At 39.0% G+C, this 18,152-nt stretch overlaps 2 protein-coding genes across 3 annotated transcripts; one reads left to right on the forward strand and one right to left on the reverse strand.

Annotated features, from left to right (window-relative positions):
- Positions 1-603: 603 nt before the first annotated feature.
- mobl3 (mps one binder kinase activator-like 3) lies at positions 604-7,990 on the forward strand. Its single transcript, NM_001200526.1, is given in 8 exon segments — positions 604-678; positions 2,705-2,767; positions 4,014-4,114; positions 4,243-4,285; positions 4,442-4,528; positions 5,156-5,235; positions 5,430-5,541; positions 7,519-7,990. Coding segments are annotated over 8 exon segments (678 nt in total). The 5' UTR covers positions 604-618; the 3' UTR covers positions 7,651-7,990.
- Positions 7,896-17,320, reverse strand: LOC108272737 (protein boule-like). 2 transcript variants are annotated; one of them, XM_017481420.3, is made up of 11 exons: positions 16,919-17,320; positions 15,036-15,158; positions 14,806-14,897; positions 14,004-14,064; positions 12,877-12,952; positions 12,629-12,789; positions 12,134-12,217; positions 11,481-11,528; positions 11,264-11,389; positions 10,723-10,806; positions 7,896-10,491 (listed from the first exon to the last, which is right to left on the reverse strand). In XM_017481420.3, the coding sequence occupies exons 1-11, from the start codon at positions 16,982-16,984 to the stop codon at positions 10,324-10,326; spliced, it is 1,089 nt and encodes a 362-aa protein (XP_017336909.1). In that variant the 5' UTR covers positions 16,985-17,320; the 3' UTR covers positions 7,896-10,323. The 2 variants fall into 2 exon arrangements, with proteins under 2 accessions (XP_017336909.1, XP_017336908.1); XM_017481419.3 differs by having other exon boundaries at positions 11,475-11,528; positions 16,919-17,318.
- Positions 17,321-18,152: the final 832 nt, after the last annotated feature.

Raw genomic sequence — 18,152 nt, forward strand, 5'->3', positions numbered from 1 at the left:
GATCAGAAATCAGAATCTCTGTAAAACTTTAGAAAAGTTATATAAATCAGATTAAATTGAACTGGGGTTTGGGGTGGGGAGTTGGATGTATAGAATTCTGTGTTGTTGTTGTTGTTTTTGTTTTGTTTTTTAGTAGTGGGATGGTTAAAGTCCCCCTGGGCTTTAACTGTGTGTCTGATTATGCAGATGTTCAAAAAAATTTCATGATTTCATGACTTACTTGGGTTAGGTTTTTTTATGTGTATTGTTTGTCATATGCATTTTAAGGAGTATTAAGATAGAGATGTTAGTCCATTTTAGTAGTTTCCTGGGCATTAAAACATATTAATCTATTTATTATTTTATATAACCTTACTTTTAATTACTTTTATACCTTAAAATTCAATGTTTATGTTGTCAGCTTTCATTTTTAATCTGCATGACCACCTGTATTAATATCATTATTGTTGTTGATGTGAACTATAGTAAGTTTGTGGCTTATATTTCATATATGATAGAATGGTTCTTACAGATTCCCACAACTTTAAGGTCAACCAAAACTGTGTAGCGGGAGGTGGACGTTATCGTACTGGAACGCGGAAGTAAACGCGAGTGCGTCACTTCCGGGGCGTTGCCGAGATGGTCATGGCGGAGGGTACAGCAGTCCTGAGGAGGAACCGTCCAGGAACCAAGGCAAAGGTACTTCAGTGTGTATGATGAACGCATAGATATGTGAAGATAGACGATTCTTCTATAGATCATATAATATATGTTATATAACGATCGAAGAAAGCAAAAAGGCAGCTAGCTAAATCAGCTAACTAGCTTCTTCCTAGCAGCGGATCCTGTTATTATTTTCTTTTCCCCACCTGCATTCATACCTTCCTCGCTGGTCCAATCAGAAGGCGAGTTCTGAAATATGAACCAATCCTAGCTTAAGGGAGGCGGGGTTTGTTGGGAAAACAGGTGGGGTGAATTTTCACCGTCTAGACAGCTAGCTATTTGTAGACACAGCAGTCAGCTGGAGCTGGAGCACGACCTGTGAGCGGAGCAATTTTAATTCAGCACATTTACCCTTAACTAGTACTCACATTGTGCTTACAATGTTTGGAAAAATACCTTGTGTGTTAGCGAGCTATATGGCTAATGTTCGCTACATAGCCGCCTGTAATGTAACTATAATCTATAGTTAGTCTATATAATCTATAGTTGTCACTCACTGACTTGTGATAGTGTTCATATAGCTGTTAGAGCTTTCAAATATTTGCGAGAACCCTGTTATCTTCGCTCTCTCACTGCTTCAGAGTGTGTAGGAGTGAGGAGCACCTCCCTGTGTGTGTGTGTGTGTGTGTGTGTGTGTGTGTGTGTGTGTATCATATATACATACACACACAAACTTTTATTTACATATATACACACACACAAAAATATAGCAAATCTACTAACTATAATTTCTCGTGCACGGTTTTTAAGAACGACTTCTCTATAAAAATCTTTTACATTTTGCCTCATTCACCAAAGTTTTATTGACATAAACCAAAGCTCAGATTTTCTTGTATATGTTGATCACAGCTCATTTGCATGTGGTGACGTCCACCAAACTCCATAAAAGGTCAAGAGCACAGACAACTGTAAGGATGAAATGAATGATGAGGATAAAGGATGAAAGACATCCATCACTACTATGCTAATAAAAATACAATAATAATATTATAGGTGTACATGCCTCTGTTTATATGGTGCCATTTCTTTTGTCATAATTAAATGATTAGTTTGATTTGTCTTACTCTATGGGTTTGTGTTTGCTCGCTTTCTTATCTTATATTCTGTCACTAATGCAGAACAATAAAATGACTTTTTTTTTTTAAATTCTTGATGGTAATCTTAGTCCTTGACCTCGTGACCTAGCATGAGGAGATGTTTTTGATAGAGACTCCAAAGCTCTTCTGTAAGTTTCTCTGGATAAGGGCTTCTGCTAAATGCTGTAAATGTAATAAGCAAAAAATAAGCAAATTAAACTTGACAGTATAGTCCAAATATACAGCAGCAGTCAGTGCTAATTGTATGATTTGAAGTCGTTAGTTCTAAGTCTTCTGATGTGTAAATTCACACACGCTCTGGAGCACGAGTAGGATAAGAACGTTGTTCTGAATTTCCCAGATTTTCATGAATACCAGCTTTCTTGTGTAAACGCTTTACGAGTAAATGCGCTGGTTTATTCGTAAAGCGAGATAGTCGTCTGATTTAGTTCTGCTCAGCAATGTCCTGGTCTTTTGTGCGTTTGATTTGATAAGCATTGTGAGAAATGAAAAAGTCATGAACTTGCTCGGAGTGACAGCAGAAGTAGCAGTGTAACACAACGCAGCAGATTACACAGCCAAAGGGTTTTCAGTGCCGTCCACAGCCCCTGAGCGGAGAAACAAACACTGTGATTTAGGTTGACTCCAGAGGAATGAAGTTGTGAAAAATTTGGGAGTTGCAGCCGAACAGAAAAGTCATGAGAACCACTGGATTAATGAACTTGATTAGGTAAAATGAGATGGAATAATAAACAGAAATTTTTTAAAATCTGTATTTCGCAAAGTCAGTAGTGATGTAATTGTCTGATCGTACCCTGTGATTTTCTGTGGCAACCCTATTTTCCCAGAGATGTAGGACAGGACGTAGCATCTTGTAGAATATGAATTTGAAGTAAGTAACATGTATGATGTGAATTTGTTGACAGGATTTTTACAGCTGGCCCGATGAGTCCTTAGAGGAGATGGACAGCACTCTGGCAGTGCAGCAGGTAGGCTTTAAGCTTTAAATGTTCCAGCCAGAGGTCTCATTCAGACCAGATATTAACCCTCCATTTCTATCTGATCACTCAAACCCCTCTCGGGCGTAAACGTACAGCCAATGTAACGTTTGTAGAAAAACCGTGGAGAGAAAACATTTCTCAGGTAAAAGTACTGTTACTTTAAAGGGAGAGTTCACCCGAAAATGAAAATTCTGTCATCAATTACTGTCTCATGTCGTTCTAAACCCGTAAGACTTTCGTTCATCTTAGGAACACAAATGAAATCATTTTAATGAAACCTGCGAGATTTCTGTCCCTCCATTTACAGTCCAGTACCCAAAAGTATCAAGCTCCAAAAAGTTCATAAAGGCATCGTAAAAGTGGTTTAATCCTAATCGTATGCAGTGTTCCGAATGCTTTGTGTGCGCAAAAAACGAAAATGATGTCTTTACTCGCATATATCTTCACCGCCACATAGATCTCTGACACGCTCTCATGGGATAACCACGACGCATACGTGTTGTTGTTGACGTGAGAGCTGACGAAAAAACGCATGTCCTCCTGTGTGTTGAAATCTGCAGACAACTTTGTTACAAAGATTGTTCTATGTGACTCAGTTTGTATCCAGCGTCCCTTTTCCTCTGCTGTAAACAGCACGTCCGCGTCTGGTTCTCGCGATACAAAGGGAATTGTCTTTTTTTGTTCGCTCTCGACAACTTTTTTTTGTCCGCATGAACGACATCAATATGTGTGCGTCGTGGTTCTCTCGTGAACGCGTGTCGGAGATCTGTGCGGCAGTGAAGATATTTTGTGAGTAAAGACGTCATTTTAGTTTTTTTGCGCACACAAAGTATTCGTATCGCTTCATACAATTGGGATTAAACTACTTTTACGATGCCTTTATGAGCTTTTCGGAGTTTGAAAGTTTTGGTTACTGGACTGTAAATGAAGGGACAGAAATCTCCCTGGTTTCATTAAAAATGTCTTAATTTGTGTTCTGAAGATGAACAAAAGTCTTACGGGTTTGGAACAACATGAGGCTGAGCAATTAATGACAGAAATAAAATTTTTGTGTGAACTATCCCTTTATGAATAACACATGCAATTTACTTTTGTTTTCCCCTCCTCACTCATAACAGGCTACATAAAGTCGAGATCAGTGCCTGGGAAATAAAGGACTGTTGAGTATTCGTTGGGCAAAATGAACAAAATCCCCATCTCCACGAAGTAACCGACTCTCTGTCTTTCTCTGCAGTACATCCAACAGAACATTCGCTCCGACTGCGCCAACATCGACAAGATCCTGGAGCCTCCCGAGGGCCAAGATGAGGGCGTTTGGAAATACGAGCACCTGAGGTACGCTGACGGGATTTCTAAGGGTTTAGTGTTGACTTTTTTCCACAGATCAGTCTCATATCATAGTGTATAAACAGACTGAATTTATGGCTGTTTGCCCTGATTTCATTGTATTCTGGTCATTATAGACAGTTTTGTCTGGAACTGAACGGCCTTGCTGTTAAATTACAGGTACAAATGCCACACGCACACACACTCACTCTGCTGTATTCTTCAAACGTCATTCAAATCACAACGTATAAGATTTGTCCAATGGTGCCGTGGTAGAAAAAGAGCTTAAAAACTCTTACACTCTCTGTCGTGTGTGTGCGCGCGCCTTCCATTCAGGGAGAATGCCAGCCTGACACATGCACACAAATGACCGCTACAGAGCAGTGGATCTTCCTATGTGCTGCACATAAAACCCCTAAAGAGGTAAGGCCTGCGTCAAATTCTAATCACTCCTAAGATTTAGTATTTTCATTTAATCAAACATTGTAATTCGACTGTGTTCATACCACATAAACCGTCGGCTTCTTAAGCAAACGAATACAAAGCATAGCTTGATTATGAAGTTAAATGTTTCATCGCTTAGATATTTCTGTCAAATTCTTATCCTACCTGGAATATGTATTTACTTTACTGTACGTTGTGAATTTAAGACTCGCACAACACAGATCCCGGCTGTGATAAGAGATCACTGTATACACGGACGACGTACTGGCTTTGTAGAGTCTACCTGGTGCACTTTACACTATTTAAGAATCACGTTAGGGACGCTTTGCTTATTTTGTTCATTGATACATAATGGATAAAACATTACATAAACAACATACACGGTAAACGATTGGATTGAAATGTCTGCAGGAAAACGTCGTATCTATAATGGACAAATAAGATGGACAAATATAAAGTGTGTCGCATCCCGTAATGTGTTTCCTTTTTCGCCTGATTTGTATCCTGTATGAATCTTAATAACCTGCAAAGTAAAACATCGAAACATCTTTCTCTGACGCATCATTACAGCATGGTTACTACTGTATCTCGTGTTTGCGTCCGCAGTGTCCCGCTATCGACTACACGAGACACACGCTGGACGGAGCCGCCTGCCTTCTAAACAGCAACAAGTATTTTCCCAGCCGGTGAGCATGAAAGCAGGACCCCATTGTTTCATTATGGAGTATTAACAGTCTCCCCTTCACTCATCTGCACTTCTTACAGCATGCGTCCAGTGAGAATAAGCAGGGCCAGAACGCTGTCGGTTATTTGTTTCCTGAACTTATTATTCTCATAAACTCAACAAAATGATTGAGATGACAGTATAATAATGTTTCAGGGTGAGCATAAAGGAGTCATCGGTGGCAAAGCTGGGCTCGGTCTGCCGCCGCATCTACAGGATATTCTCCCACGCTTACTTTCATCACCGCCAGATATTCGACAAGTATGAGGTGAGCTGAGCAGCTTAACACTCTCAGGTCATATACACTCACCATCCACTTTAATAGTACACCTGTTTATTTATGCAGTTCTCCAATCAGCCAATCATGTCGCAGCAGCACAATGCATAAAATCATGCAAATACAAATCAAGAGCTTCACGTCAAACTTCAGAATTGGGGGAAACGTGTGATCGCTGTGACTTTAACCGTGGCAAGGTTGGGCTGGTTTAAGTATTTCAGAAATTGCTGATCTCCTGCGATTTTCACACACAGCAGTCTCGGGTTTGCACGGTGTGGTGCGAAAAAAACAAACATCCTGTGTGCGGAGGGTCTGCAGGATGAAACACCTTGTTGATGGGAGAGATCACAGGAGAATGATCAGACTGGTGTGATCTGACAGGAAGTCTACAGTAACTCAAATAAGCACTCTTTACAACCGTGGTGAGCAGAAAAGCATCTCCAGAACATACAACACATCAAACCTTGAGGTAGATGGGCTACAACAGCAGAGGACCGCATTGCGTTCCACTCCTGACAGCCAAGAACAAGAATCTGAGGCTATCATGAGCACAGACTCACCCAAACTGGAGATTTGAAGACTGGAAAAAGACCAGGTGATTTTCTTTCTTCTAATATTCAACTGTGCAGTCTGTGGAACCTGATGTGGTCTTCTGCTGTTGTAGCCCATCCACCTCAAGGTTCGATGTGTTGTGCATGCTGAGATGCTGTTCTGCTCACCAGTGCTTATATGAGTTACTATATCCTTCCTGGCATCTCAAACCATTCTGGTCATTTTCCTCTGATGTCTCGTAGCAACAAGCGTTTCTACCCATTCCGTGTAAACTCTAGAGACTGTCATGTGTGTGAAATTCCCAGGAGATCAGCAGTTTCTGAAATACTCAAATCAGCACATGTGGCACCAACAACCATGCCATGTCCAAGGTCACAAGAGATCACACTGTTTTTTTTTCTCCTTTTTTTCAGTTTGATGTGAAAATTAAGTGAATCTCTTGACTTGTATCTGCATGATTTTATGCACTGTGCTACTGGCACATGTTAAGCTGATTGGATAACTGCAGAAAGGAGCAGGTGTTCCTAAGAAAGTGGATAAAGTGTATGTACTGTAAAGTATAAAATATAAATTGTGATACCAAAATGGTTTGTCAGAAGCAAAAATCACTCTTAAACTTGTCCTAGAAGATAGTGCACACAGGCTGATATAATAATGGACATGCTTGAATGGCTTCCCTCTGTCTGAGACTCCCAGTCTGCTACACCACTAAAGCAGGACTTCACACAACAGCTAGAAACATTGCAAACCAGGACTGTCCGACCCTAACATCTACAAATTCAGAGAATATCTATGAATACATTTTTCGTACATGTCCTTCAGTTCATTTTTTTTTTTCTTTTTGGGTTGTTTTATATGTAGTGTGAAACCAAATAGCACACACAAACCAAAATGATCAATTTCACTCGGATTTGAATTCAGCTAATGAACTAATAATTGTGAAGACACCCTAGATCTAGTGCTAGGCCAGAGGATCTCAACCTTTTGTAACTAAAGCCACATTTGGAAAGCTAGATATATTCACTTGCCAAGAAATCATATTCACTCCAGTTTGGATTTGGCAACTGGATTAATAGGCGTGAAATTGGTCTTTAGTCCTAGACAATACAGAGTTTTCATAAATATCCCCATGGACATTGGAATTAAATTTCTTAATGGTTTGGTTTAGGATGTGTGTAAAAGCTGCATAGGCAGTACTTTTGTTTTGTTTTGTTTTTTTGTTTTTTTACAAAATTCACTGTCAGTAACCGTGAAAAGTTATACTTGCTGAAGACCAAGTTGTATTGATGAAACTGAGTGAAATCAGTTGCGGATTCTGCTTGACTGAGTCCTGCAGCCACAGAGCCCTTTGTGGATTAGACCCGAGACCTCTCAATCTCAATGAATTTTTTCCCCTTTTCCTATCTGTCTGTCCAGGATGAGACCTTCCTGTGTCACCGTTTTACTCGATTTGTAATGAAATATAACCTGATGTCGAAGGACAATCTCATCGTGCCCATTCTGGAGGAGGAAGTGCAGACTGCTGGCTCTGCCGAGAGTGATGCCTGAGGATACACACGCACATGCTCGCACACACACACACACACACACACACGCTGTACAAGTTCATGCAAAATTGTTAACATTTTTTGTATCGACGCTAACATATTTTTTGTGAATCAATGCTAGTGGTTGCCCTTACACAGGATCTCATTTTCGCACACCACCACTAGCCACCTTCATTTATCATCGGCGGTGTTAGGATTCTTTGAGTGAGGTCTTCGGTTAACATGTCATATTGCTAACATAAAGTACCTCACCCATATAAATGCACAGCCTCATCTGTAACACATTGTTTTGCATCATTGTGTTCATCTCAAATGAGACCTTATAAAGGCCAAACTCTTCTTACAGGAGCATCACAGAAATCAGCTGGCTGATACACATACACACACACACACACACACACACACACACACACTCGGCTATGCCATTGGTCGAGTTACAGCAACACTACCAGGGCATTTTAGTGTCATATGGTTAAAAGTAAATAAACATTTAGCAGGGTAACCATGAATCTAAATGATCTAAATAATCACGGGGCAAAGTTTTTAACTGACTTCTTGCTTTTCTTTGCTTGTGTTTTCTTTACTCCTGCCTAAGTTATTGCTAATGTACTAAAGTTTAAAACATTCACAGCTAAGACCATCCCGCCATTTTTTTTTTTCTATAAAACTATCATTTACATTAGTATGTGAATATATAACTAATAAACAAGTGTACAGAGGCACTGTATGTTTAAGATATTTGTGAGACACTTCTTAATCACAGTTTGATTTTATTGACTTCAACAATGCAGTTTTCAAAAACAGTTTAACGGCATGTATGTATATGTATATATATATATATATATATATATATATATATATATATATATATATATATATATATATATAAGTATATATATATATATAGTGGTGTATATATCCATATATATATATAAATTATTTACATTTTTTTTGCAAGAAACATTTATGTCTCGTTATAAAGACATTAAACCACACATCAAACGCTGTTCAAACTGTTCCCTAAATGTAATAACAACTGCTAACAACAAAAACAGTGTACATGACAAGCATAAATCCCCCTTTTAATAGAGGATTGCTAGTTTTTCTGGCTTCAAGAACAACACATCACTGTGTGTGTACAAAACCACAATAACAAAATAATAAATATGACACTTTCCCAGGTGCACAGATTGTGCAGACAACAGAAAATAAAAACGTGAGTGTCATAAAACGCTCTTAGAGTGACATGTACACACTAAGCTAAATGAACCAAACAGCATGTGTCCGAGTGGTAGTAAACAAACAATAAAAGAAATGTGTGTATATATATATATACACACACACACACACACACATATATTATAACTATATACAGAAACACAACTTCAAGCCAAATAAACACTTGTGTGGAGAAGAATCAGGTTGTGGGGGAAAATGAGTGAGCTTCTCATAAAACTATGAGTGAACACAGACATACTACAGATATACTGATATAGATATGTTTAAATAAATAAATAATTGTGGCTGGTTGAATAAGCTGATCATAGGAGCACCATGACAGTGTTATACTGCACGTGAATGAGAGCTGTGTATCTTTGTGTTGAGAGAGTTGATAAAAACTGTAGTACATAGTGAGCGTATGGACGTCATTCTTTTGGTTATAAAAGTATAAAGGCATGTATTAAATGTCCAATAGATTTAACGTAAGGCATGTAGTGATACCGTGCCGTCCAGATGATTTGTATTTGGCTTCATGTTTGTTGTTTTAGGGCATTAAAATGATCCTTAAGAACTTGCAGCTGACTGAGCTGACAATATGATCGTATCCATGGTAACTAAATCTTGAATGAATGGTGCGGCATATCGAAACCTTTTTTTTTTTTTTTTTTTTTTAAATCTTTGTTTTCTGGGCATTTTCTAAATTCTTGACTGTTATGCCAGAGTGAAGATTCATCATCGCCATGATAATCAGAATGTACAGTACAATTACAAATCTTGGATACAAAAACACTGACTGTCATCTGGATTTATATCCACATATCTTTGGATATATCAACATACTTCCAAACAAGCCTCCTTTAAAATGATAAACTTTTCACTTTCTTGCAAGAGGTAAAGACGGGAACAAAAAGACTCTGGAGCAATAATCGGATGCTCACTTATCAAAGATATCACGATGGAAATACGTTTAGGGTTATTTCCACTTGCGCTTGTTCACTTTGTTATGTAAAGTTTAGTTCACTCCAGTTATGTCCTAATGAGAGCTGAGATTATAGTCTATTTGTTTAGACTATAAACACGACGTTTAGTTTTAGATGTGGTGATAGGTTGGTATAATCAAAATTATTTGTGTTTTTAATATACAACTTGTTTGAAGTCCTTCAGACATAGGAGTAGGTTTTGTGTAGGCTTGCTTTGTATAGGTAAGATAATGTTTGTTGGCTTGGTCGATTTTCTTTCTGTTTTAAGGCTTTTCAGTATTCAGGTTTAGTTTAAAGCTTACTATAAGTGTATTTCAGTTTTGTTTGTTCTTGGCTTCCTTTTTATGCGGCTAGGTTAGGTTTAGTTCTGACGATGGCTGGCGTTTACGTCTGGTCGAGTGTGTTGGTGTTACAGTAAGCTGGCTTAACTGGTGTGTATCAATCTGTGACGTGAAGAAGCAGACCATTCCCTTCTATTTCAGCACATCCTGTGCAGGTGAGGATGCCGCAGGAGGCGTGGTGTGAAGATCAAGCCGGTAGTCTTTACGCGGGTGAGCGTAATGAGGGCCGCGGCTGTACCTGGGTCTCAGGTGGACGGCAGTGTGAGAGAAACCTCGTCTCACTGGCTGGAACTTTGGCTCCTGATAAGAAGAAAGGGAGACATCATGCGCTTATCAGACCTTACTTATATTTCCCTGAGCCGAAATTTACACTTCACATGTCTCATAAAGAATGTCAATATTTGCAAAACATCACCAATAATTGTTTTTTTTTTTTTTATTGTCTGAAACATTTCAATATGCTAATGCTTTGATCCCTCTGATGGAAACCTGCCTATTGTGAAAGTGCTTTATAGCAAAGAGCAGGCTCACCTTCACTCTGTCAGCCTGAGGCAGAATCAGTGGGCTCTGCAAACAAATCTGATATGGTGGCTGCACCATGTGATGCATATATGCCTGCTCACAAACACACAAATAAATCTTATACACACTCTACATATATACAGTGCAAGTTTTACCCCATGATTTCCATGTCTATATAAAAACTGAAGTAAAAAATGTGCATGTATCCTGAAAAACACAACTTATTTATTTATTTATTTTAAAAAAATGATTACTATACTTGAATATCTTTATACACTATTTGACTATTTTAGGAACATCTGTGAAACCTATCACAATGTTATTTGGTCGTGAGGGTGTGCAAACTTTTGTACACCATGTATTTTACATTCTCTCACACTGAAATAGAATACAATATTGTGCCAGTAAACGCATACACCATACACAAAATATGTGCCCTAATAGTTTACACACACACACACACACATTATGTGTGTGTTCAGAAACACGTTCAGTTACACGTTCAGAAACTATAAGAGTGGTAAAGATTATGAAAAGTGTGTATTGTTACCTCAGGAACACCACCTTCCATCACGGCTGACTGAAAACACCCATTTTCAATCGGCTCCACTGGGTGATACATGAACTCAGCAGGCTGGACATATTGCAAAGGACTTGGGTTTGAAGGGACAGAGGACTAAAGCGCACACACACACACACACACACAAATGAGTGATCAGTGATACACCACCTGACTGCAGTATATCTGCAAAAGTACACACCTCTACCTGAGGAAAAGCCCATGGGACGTGTCCGTTTACGCACTGAGAAGGACCCTGAGTAAGAGAGAGAGACAGAGCGAGAGAGATATGGAAATTAAAAAGGGACCAAGTCTGAGGTTACTGCATTTCTTCTCTCATTATTAAACCACCCTCCTCCTCTTTGTTGATAATTATATCTATCCATCCATCTATACATTCCATACCGCTTATCCTATGCTTGGGGCACAAGGTGGGGGACACCCTAGACAGGTTGACAACCCATCGCAGGGCACAATCACACACCCATTCACACACTACAGGTAATCTGGGAATGCCAATCAGCCTACAGCACATGTCTTTGGGACTGGGGGAGGAAACTGGAGTACCCAATGGAAACGGAAACCCCGAAGCACCAGGAGAACATGCAAACTCTGCGCACAACACAGGGCGGAGGCAGGAATCGAACCCCCGACCCCGGAGGTGCGACGTAAATGTGTTAAATACTTAACCCCCTCCAGAATTCTATTAAAAAATAAAGATGTCAGCCTTGAAATCATAACTTTAGAAATCCAGTATTTGTAAGCTTTTCAATTTTCTCTCCTATATACCGTGTAGTTAAATACTGACCATGCTGTGGTCCTGCCATTATACTGATGTTTTAGGTATCTGTGCATGCTGACCTGGTGTTGGGGGCAGGCTTGTGGAGTATAACAAGGAGGAGCAGAGTGAGCCACCATGACCGGAGATCCGGGTACCTTGTGGGACTAATAAACACAAAACAGCAAAATACAGCATTATAGCATTATACTTACACAAACAGACATTTCGATCAGAATAAACCCGTTCGAGCTGTTAGAATAAACCTCAGTGTAAATATTTTCACATTTTCATAATATATACATCCTTGAAGGAAAGAAAAATACACATTCAAATGTGTACGATCCCATAACTTTGGGGGCCTAGGGTAGGGCACATTAGGCGGCACACATTTTTAAAGAAGGAAACTGGATAAATGTCTGTCATTTTATTTTACTTACATATTTCTAAATTCACAGTTCATAGAAGACATTATTGTGGATCAATAAATATACATGTGTAAGTAAATCTACATCTATAAAAAGTGTGTGTGACGGTTTGACCCTGTGTGTGATTGTGTGTGTGTGTGATGAACTCACAGCAGGCCAGTGTGATGGGTGTGTATTTAGCTCTGGGTTGTGGAAGTAGGCCACTCCGTTGTGGTAGGTGTAGGGATATCCAGTAGGCGTGGTCAGGTACATGGTGCCAAGTGGTACTGGGAGAGCCAGAGGAGGGCTGGGACTTGCCATGGTGTAATCGCCTGGTTTAAAAAACACTGCATCATACGCCAGTCTGATACGGCTATCATACTGTCAAACAAACACGCATGTGATGTAATGATTCGTACAGTGCACGGCTACTTGCTGCTTGCGAATGGCCTGTCCGACGTTTAGCCTCTTATCTTGAAAATACAACCTACCAGCCTGAGACAGACAACGAGAGAGAGAGAGAGAGAGAGAGAAAGACTTATATTCCACAGATCCATTTATATAGAACAAGAAAGCACTGAACATAAATTACACTACACAGTGTAGATCTATAAGTATATCACAGTGCCCATGTCATATACATTATCTCGAAAAACATAAACGAAAACAAACACAGGATGTGGTCTCAAGAAAAATGTATTCAAGTTCATACAACGATAATGCAGTTTCCTACAATGTGTTGTAACAAATGTTATACATGATATGTAATAAAATGCTAATCTCCACCTTTAATCCCAACCTTCTTGTGTTTTCATAAAAATAAAAAAAAAAGTGTGAATTGTTTTAAACCGCGCATAGTTAAGAACATTGCTAAGACAAGCCATCATTGCAGGAAGCACGCGGGTATAACAGGTAAGAGCTGGAGTCTTACAGCCCCAGAGCTCGACAGTTCAATCCTGACCTCTGTGTACTGCCTGCCGACCTGTACCTGGAAGGTCCCAGGCTCGTGGAAAGTATCAGGGTTCGGTTATAAAAAAATAAATAAACACAAACTTCGAACATCCTGTGGAGCATCACTTAATCCATTACTAAGAACAGAAAGGATGCGGTACAACAGTGATTCTGCCTAGATCAATGAGATAAGAAGGGTTTTAATTAGAAATGCATCCAAGAGGCTTCGACGCGATGCTATCACCTCTGCGCTTCACTGTAAGGATGGTGTTCTCAAGTAGATTCATGGCACATAATCCCAGTTAAATCAATTGCAGTTACATGGTTGTAACACTAAAAGGTATTGGAAAATGATGGAATATTTGTTATTATGAAATACTTATATGAGGATATAACGAACATATCCTAAATAAACAATGTGAAATATCAGGAAGATATCCCTATTCCTCTTTTTTTGTATATTTTTCCATTTACGTTTTCTCAAATACTGTTGGTACACTGGATGTCAGTTGCTTCCCCATTTATATTTCCTGTTAAAACCATCAAATAGATTGAAAGAAAAAAAAAAAAACAAGAAGAACCTCATAAAACATACACTGGCATCATGCAGAATTTTCTGTGCGTCCTCTGGAGTCTCAAAGGTGACAAAGCCGTACCTAGAGGGGAAATAAAATAGATCGAGAGAGGGTGATAAGAAAAAGGAAATGAGCTTAATGAGTTAAGCCTTTCCTTTGTCCTCAAGCCTTTGAACGGGTGATTTGTGCATTTTTATCCTCTCGCTTAAATTATTGCAACTCTTTTGTAATGATGGCATAAATTCCACTACTTTGGCACGACTTCAGATTGTTCGAAATTGCTGCAGTGAGATTATTAACAGGTCTACGCAAACATGACCTTAATCGCTCCAATCTCCAATTTGTTTGGGAGTTGATTTTAAAATCCTTTTATTTGTTTATGAATGTTTGAATAATCTGGCACCCTCCATACCTCTATAATTTATTAGTCCTACACGATCCTTCAAGAGCTCTCAGATCTGGGACAAAATTTTTTTTTTGTTGTTCCTAGATATAGATTACTGCATAGGGGACAAAGTGCATTTGCTGTCGCGGGCCCTAAACTCTGGAACAGTTTGCCTATCCAGATCAGATCCGGACCATCCCTTCCTCTTTTTGAGTCTTTGCTAAAAACCTATTTTTTTTCTCTCTCTGGCTTTTAATGATCATTAGATGCTGATATACATACTCATATGTCTTTCTTATATGATGTTTGTCTGTTCCCTTCCCTTACGTTTTTTTGTTTTATAACTTACAATGTAGTGTGAAGCACATATATAAATAAACTTAGACTTTTTTTATTCAATTAAATCTCACATACTGAAACAATGAGAATGCACTTACCCCTTTGACACTCCAGCACGATCAATAACAATCTTCACTTCCTTAACTGTCCCATAGTGGGAGAAAAAACGCCTGAGATCATTCTCGTTAGTCTAAAAACACACATACACACGGGTCAGAGATTCATTAATGTTCTCAGAGACATTTCTCTGTATGACCAGGGCTTCAGAATTTTATGAGAAGTATTTTAAGGTATACAGTGATTTAGAGATCACGGTACACACACTTACTTTGAGATCAATCCCTCCTACAAAGATGCGGTTCGGGATGACTGTGCCAAGGTGGGAAGAGTGGTCGAGAGCACTGGTCAGATCCGGAGGTGTTGGACTGACTGAGGGAGAGCTGGTCTGGGTCTGATTACATGGGGAGGAGAAACACACAATTACAGCTGCAACAACTGTAAACCCAATTAAACTACAGTCCTACATTAATAATATATATTCTGGTGTGTGTGTGTGTGTGTGTGTGTGTGTGTGTGTGTGTGTGTGTGTGTATTGGGCTCTTTTCTGTTTTGGACAAACAGCTGTGTAAAGTTTTAGTCTGTAGTTTATATTTGTAACACTCAGTTTGTGGATTTTATTTTAAATAACAAAAAAAATGTTACTGAAAGCTTGCCCCGCCCCATCCGATTAATCGGAAAAATAATCGGCCAACTAATCGATTATGAAAATAATCGTTTGTTGCAGCCCTTCTATTATATAATAGAGACGTGTGTGTGTATGTATGTATGTGTGTATATATATATATATGCATTATTTTTATGGATGCATAAAAAGCACAGAATGAAACTACAGTCCTAAATGAATAATATTTATTCTGGTGTGTCTGTGTGTATTGGGCTCTTTTCAGTCTTATATCATTGGACAAACAGTTCTGTAAAGTTTTAGACTGAAGTATATATTTGTAACACTTAGTTAGTGGATTTTATTTTAAATAAACAAACAAAAAAAAGGGTACTGAAATTTGCCCCATCCAATTAATCGATTATGTAAATAATCGTTAGTTGCAGCCCTTCACTCAATCACTGCCATCCCCTAACCTGCATTTGGTTAGGATTAGGACATCTACCATCCTAAATAATGAGAAGGGTTCGATCTCTAATAAATAGCAAATACGTTTGAAACTTTAGATGCTAAGTTTTCTGATAGCTGAAAGAAATGATATGACACATTTAGGGTTAAGAGTACTAGAGGCTTTGTGGCATTCAGGGCCATAAAGTTCCATTTTAGCCAAGCAGGATGAACTTGTTATAAACTGACATTTGCACTTAAGTTCTATGTCTAAGGTACAAGAATGTGCAAAATGTTTATACATGTACATTGTAATGCGCTCTAGAGATCAGTTTTTCTTGATAGGAGCTATAAGGCGCGTCCTGAGACGAGATATTGAGGTTTCAGCTGAAAAATAGCCGTATAACTAATATTTGTCGTGTGCCATGACACAAAGATGGCCGTCGTAGTTAAACCAAGTAAAATTTACTTAAAAAACAAAGAACAAAAACCCTGGTGGTTTTGCAATGCCAATACATCTATATCGGTCGAGCAACCTGCCTGCACTGGACCGCTTGAGATGGTATGACCCTACACCAGTGGTTTTCAAAGTGGGGGCCGCCAGGGGGCGCCCGGGGGCCTCAACAATTTGAATATATTCAGAAGTCTGTATTTTTAATGTGTTTAAAGACATCTTGCAAAAGGGGGGTCTAGGTCAAATGTTAATGCCATTTGGGGGGGCCTGCCCTGGAAAAGTTTGGGAACCCCTGCCCTACACGACACTTCACTCGACTGTAAAACACAAACCATTTCTAATAATTAAGGAGAAAAAGATATACACACACAATTATACAACAGCGAGCTAATCAAAAACGAGCAAAACGACTACTTTATCTGAAAAGTCGTTACTAAAGCATCCGCGCGTCCTTTCCTAGCTAGGGTCTGAAGCGAGTTAGCTAACGTGCAACAATATCTCCGACTGATTACAAAGTAACGGTAGCGCACGCGCACGTAATACATCCATTCAAATATTTAAACTCTAACGGTTAATTAACCAGATAGCGTCGCTAGCGTTAGTTTATCTGCTAGTTAGTTAGCTTGAGCAGCATAGCTCTGGGACTTACGCCTGTCTCGCTCTCCATCTCTCTCAGGCTTGACGTGGGTCGACGTTCGGAAGAAAAATACAACATAAAATAAAACCAGTAATATATGGAATATGGATATCTAACATAAGACACTCGTTTGACGAAGAAAAAAAAGCTCTTTCCTCTGTGGTGTTTATGTAGAAAGTTCGAAAAAGTTAGAAATAAGAAGACGAGGAGAGAAGAAAGAAAAAAAAACGCCGCTGAGGTCTTTGCATGTAACAAGAACAGGGGTCGAAGTATTATAGTAAAATATGCAATAATCAATCAGCTCGCTACAAAAGCAAATTAATCGACGGAATTGAGTCAAATACATCCGTATTTATAGCAGAAAAAGATTCAGATTTAAGAAAAACAACAATTCTGTTGTTTATACGTACATTGGTTCCCCCCATTTGGACGCGAGAATGGAATCTTCCACTTTTTCCCCAACGCGGGAAATTGAATGTTGTGTCTCACTGCAGAAAAACAACTTTATTCAGTAAATTTGTTTGTTTTATACTGTTTCGGTGGCCTACACCCCCCTCCAAGAAGCTAAAATGATTTTGAATTATATAGTGTTGAGAAAAGAGAGGAAAGGTGACAATAATATGTAATAATTAGATGATGAAAAACTCACTGGAGAAATCAGTTTTTAAGTGTATAAAATACGATAGCTAAGATAAGATAATACTTTATTAATCTCCAGATGGAGAAATTAGAGTGCAGCAGCAGCAAAAAAAAAAAAAAAGTATGTTCATACATATGTATAAATACATTTCTTTAGTTATCCTATATGAGACTGGTTTAGAGATTTATATGTCTATATTTTTCGAACCGCTTATCCTACACAGGGTTGTGGAGAACCTGGAACCTTTCCCAGGGAACATGGGACACAACGCAGGGGACATCCTGGATGGGGTGCCACAGATCAGGGAACAATTGCCCACACACTCACACACCCATTCACACACTACTGACAAATTGGAAATCCCAGTCAGCCTACAACACATGTTTTTGGATTAGGGGAGGAAACCGGAATACCCAGAGGAAACCCCTGAAGCACGGGGAGAACATACAAGCTCCGCTCACACAGGGCGGAGACGGGAATTGAACCCCTAATCCCGGAGGTGTGAGGCCAGTTTTAGGATAAGCTCATTGGGTGATACTTGAACTACCACCATCCACTATTCATATCCATATGTACTTCCATTTTACTTATACTAATTGTTCTGTT

Source organism: Ictalurus punctatus, chromosome 12 (genome assembly GCF_001660625.3).
Source record: "Ictalurus punctatus breed USDA103 chromosome 12, Coco_2.0, whole genome shotgun sequence".
Classification (NCBI taxonomy): domain Eukaryota; kingdom Metazoa; phylum Chordata; class Actinopteri; order Siluriformes; family Ictaluridae; genus Ictalurus; species Ictalurus punctatus.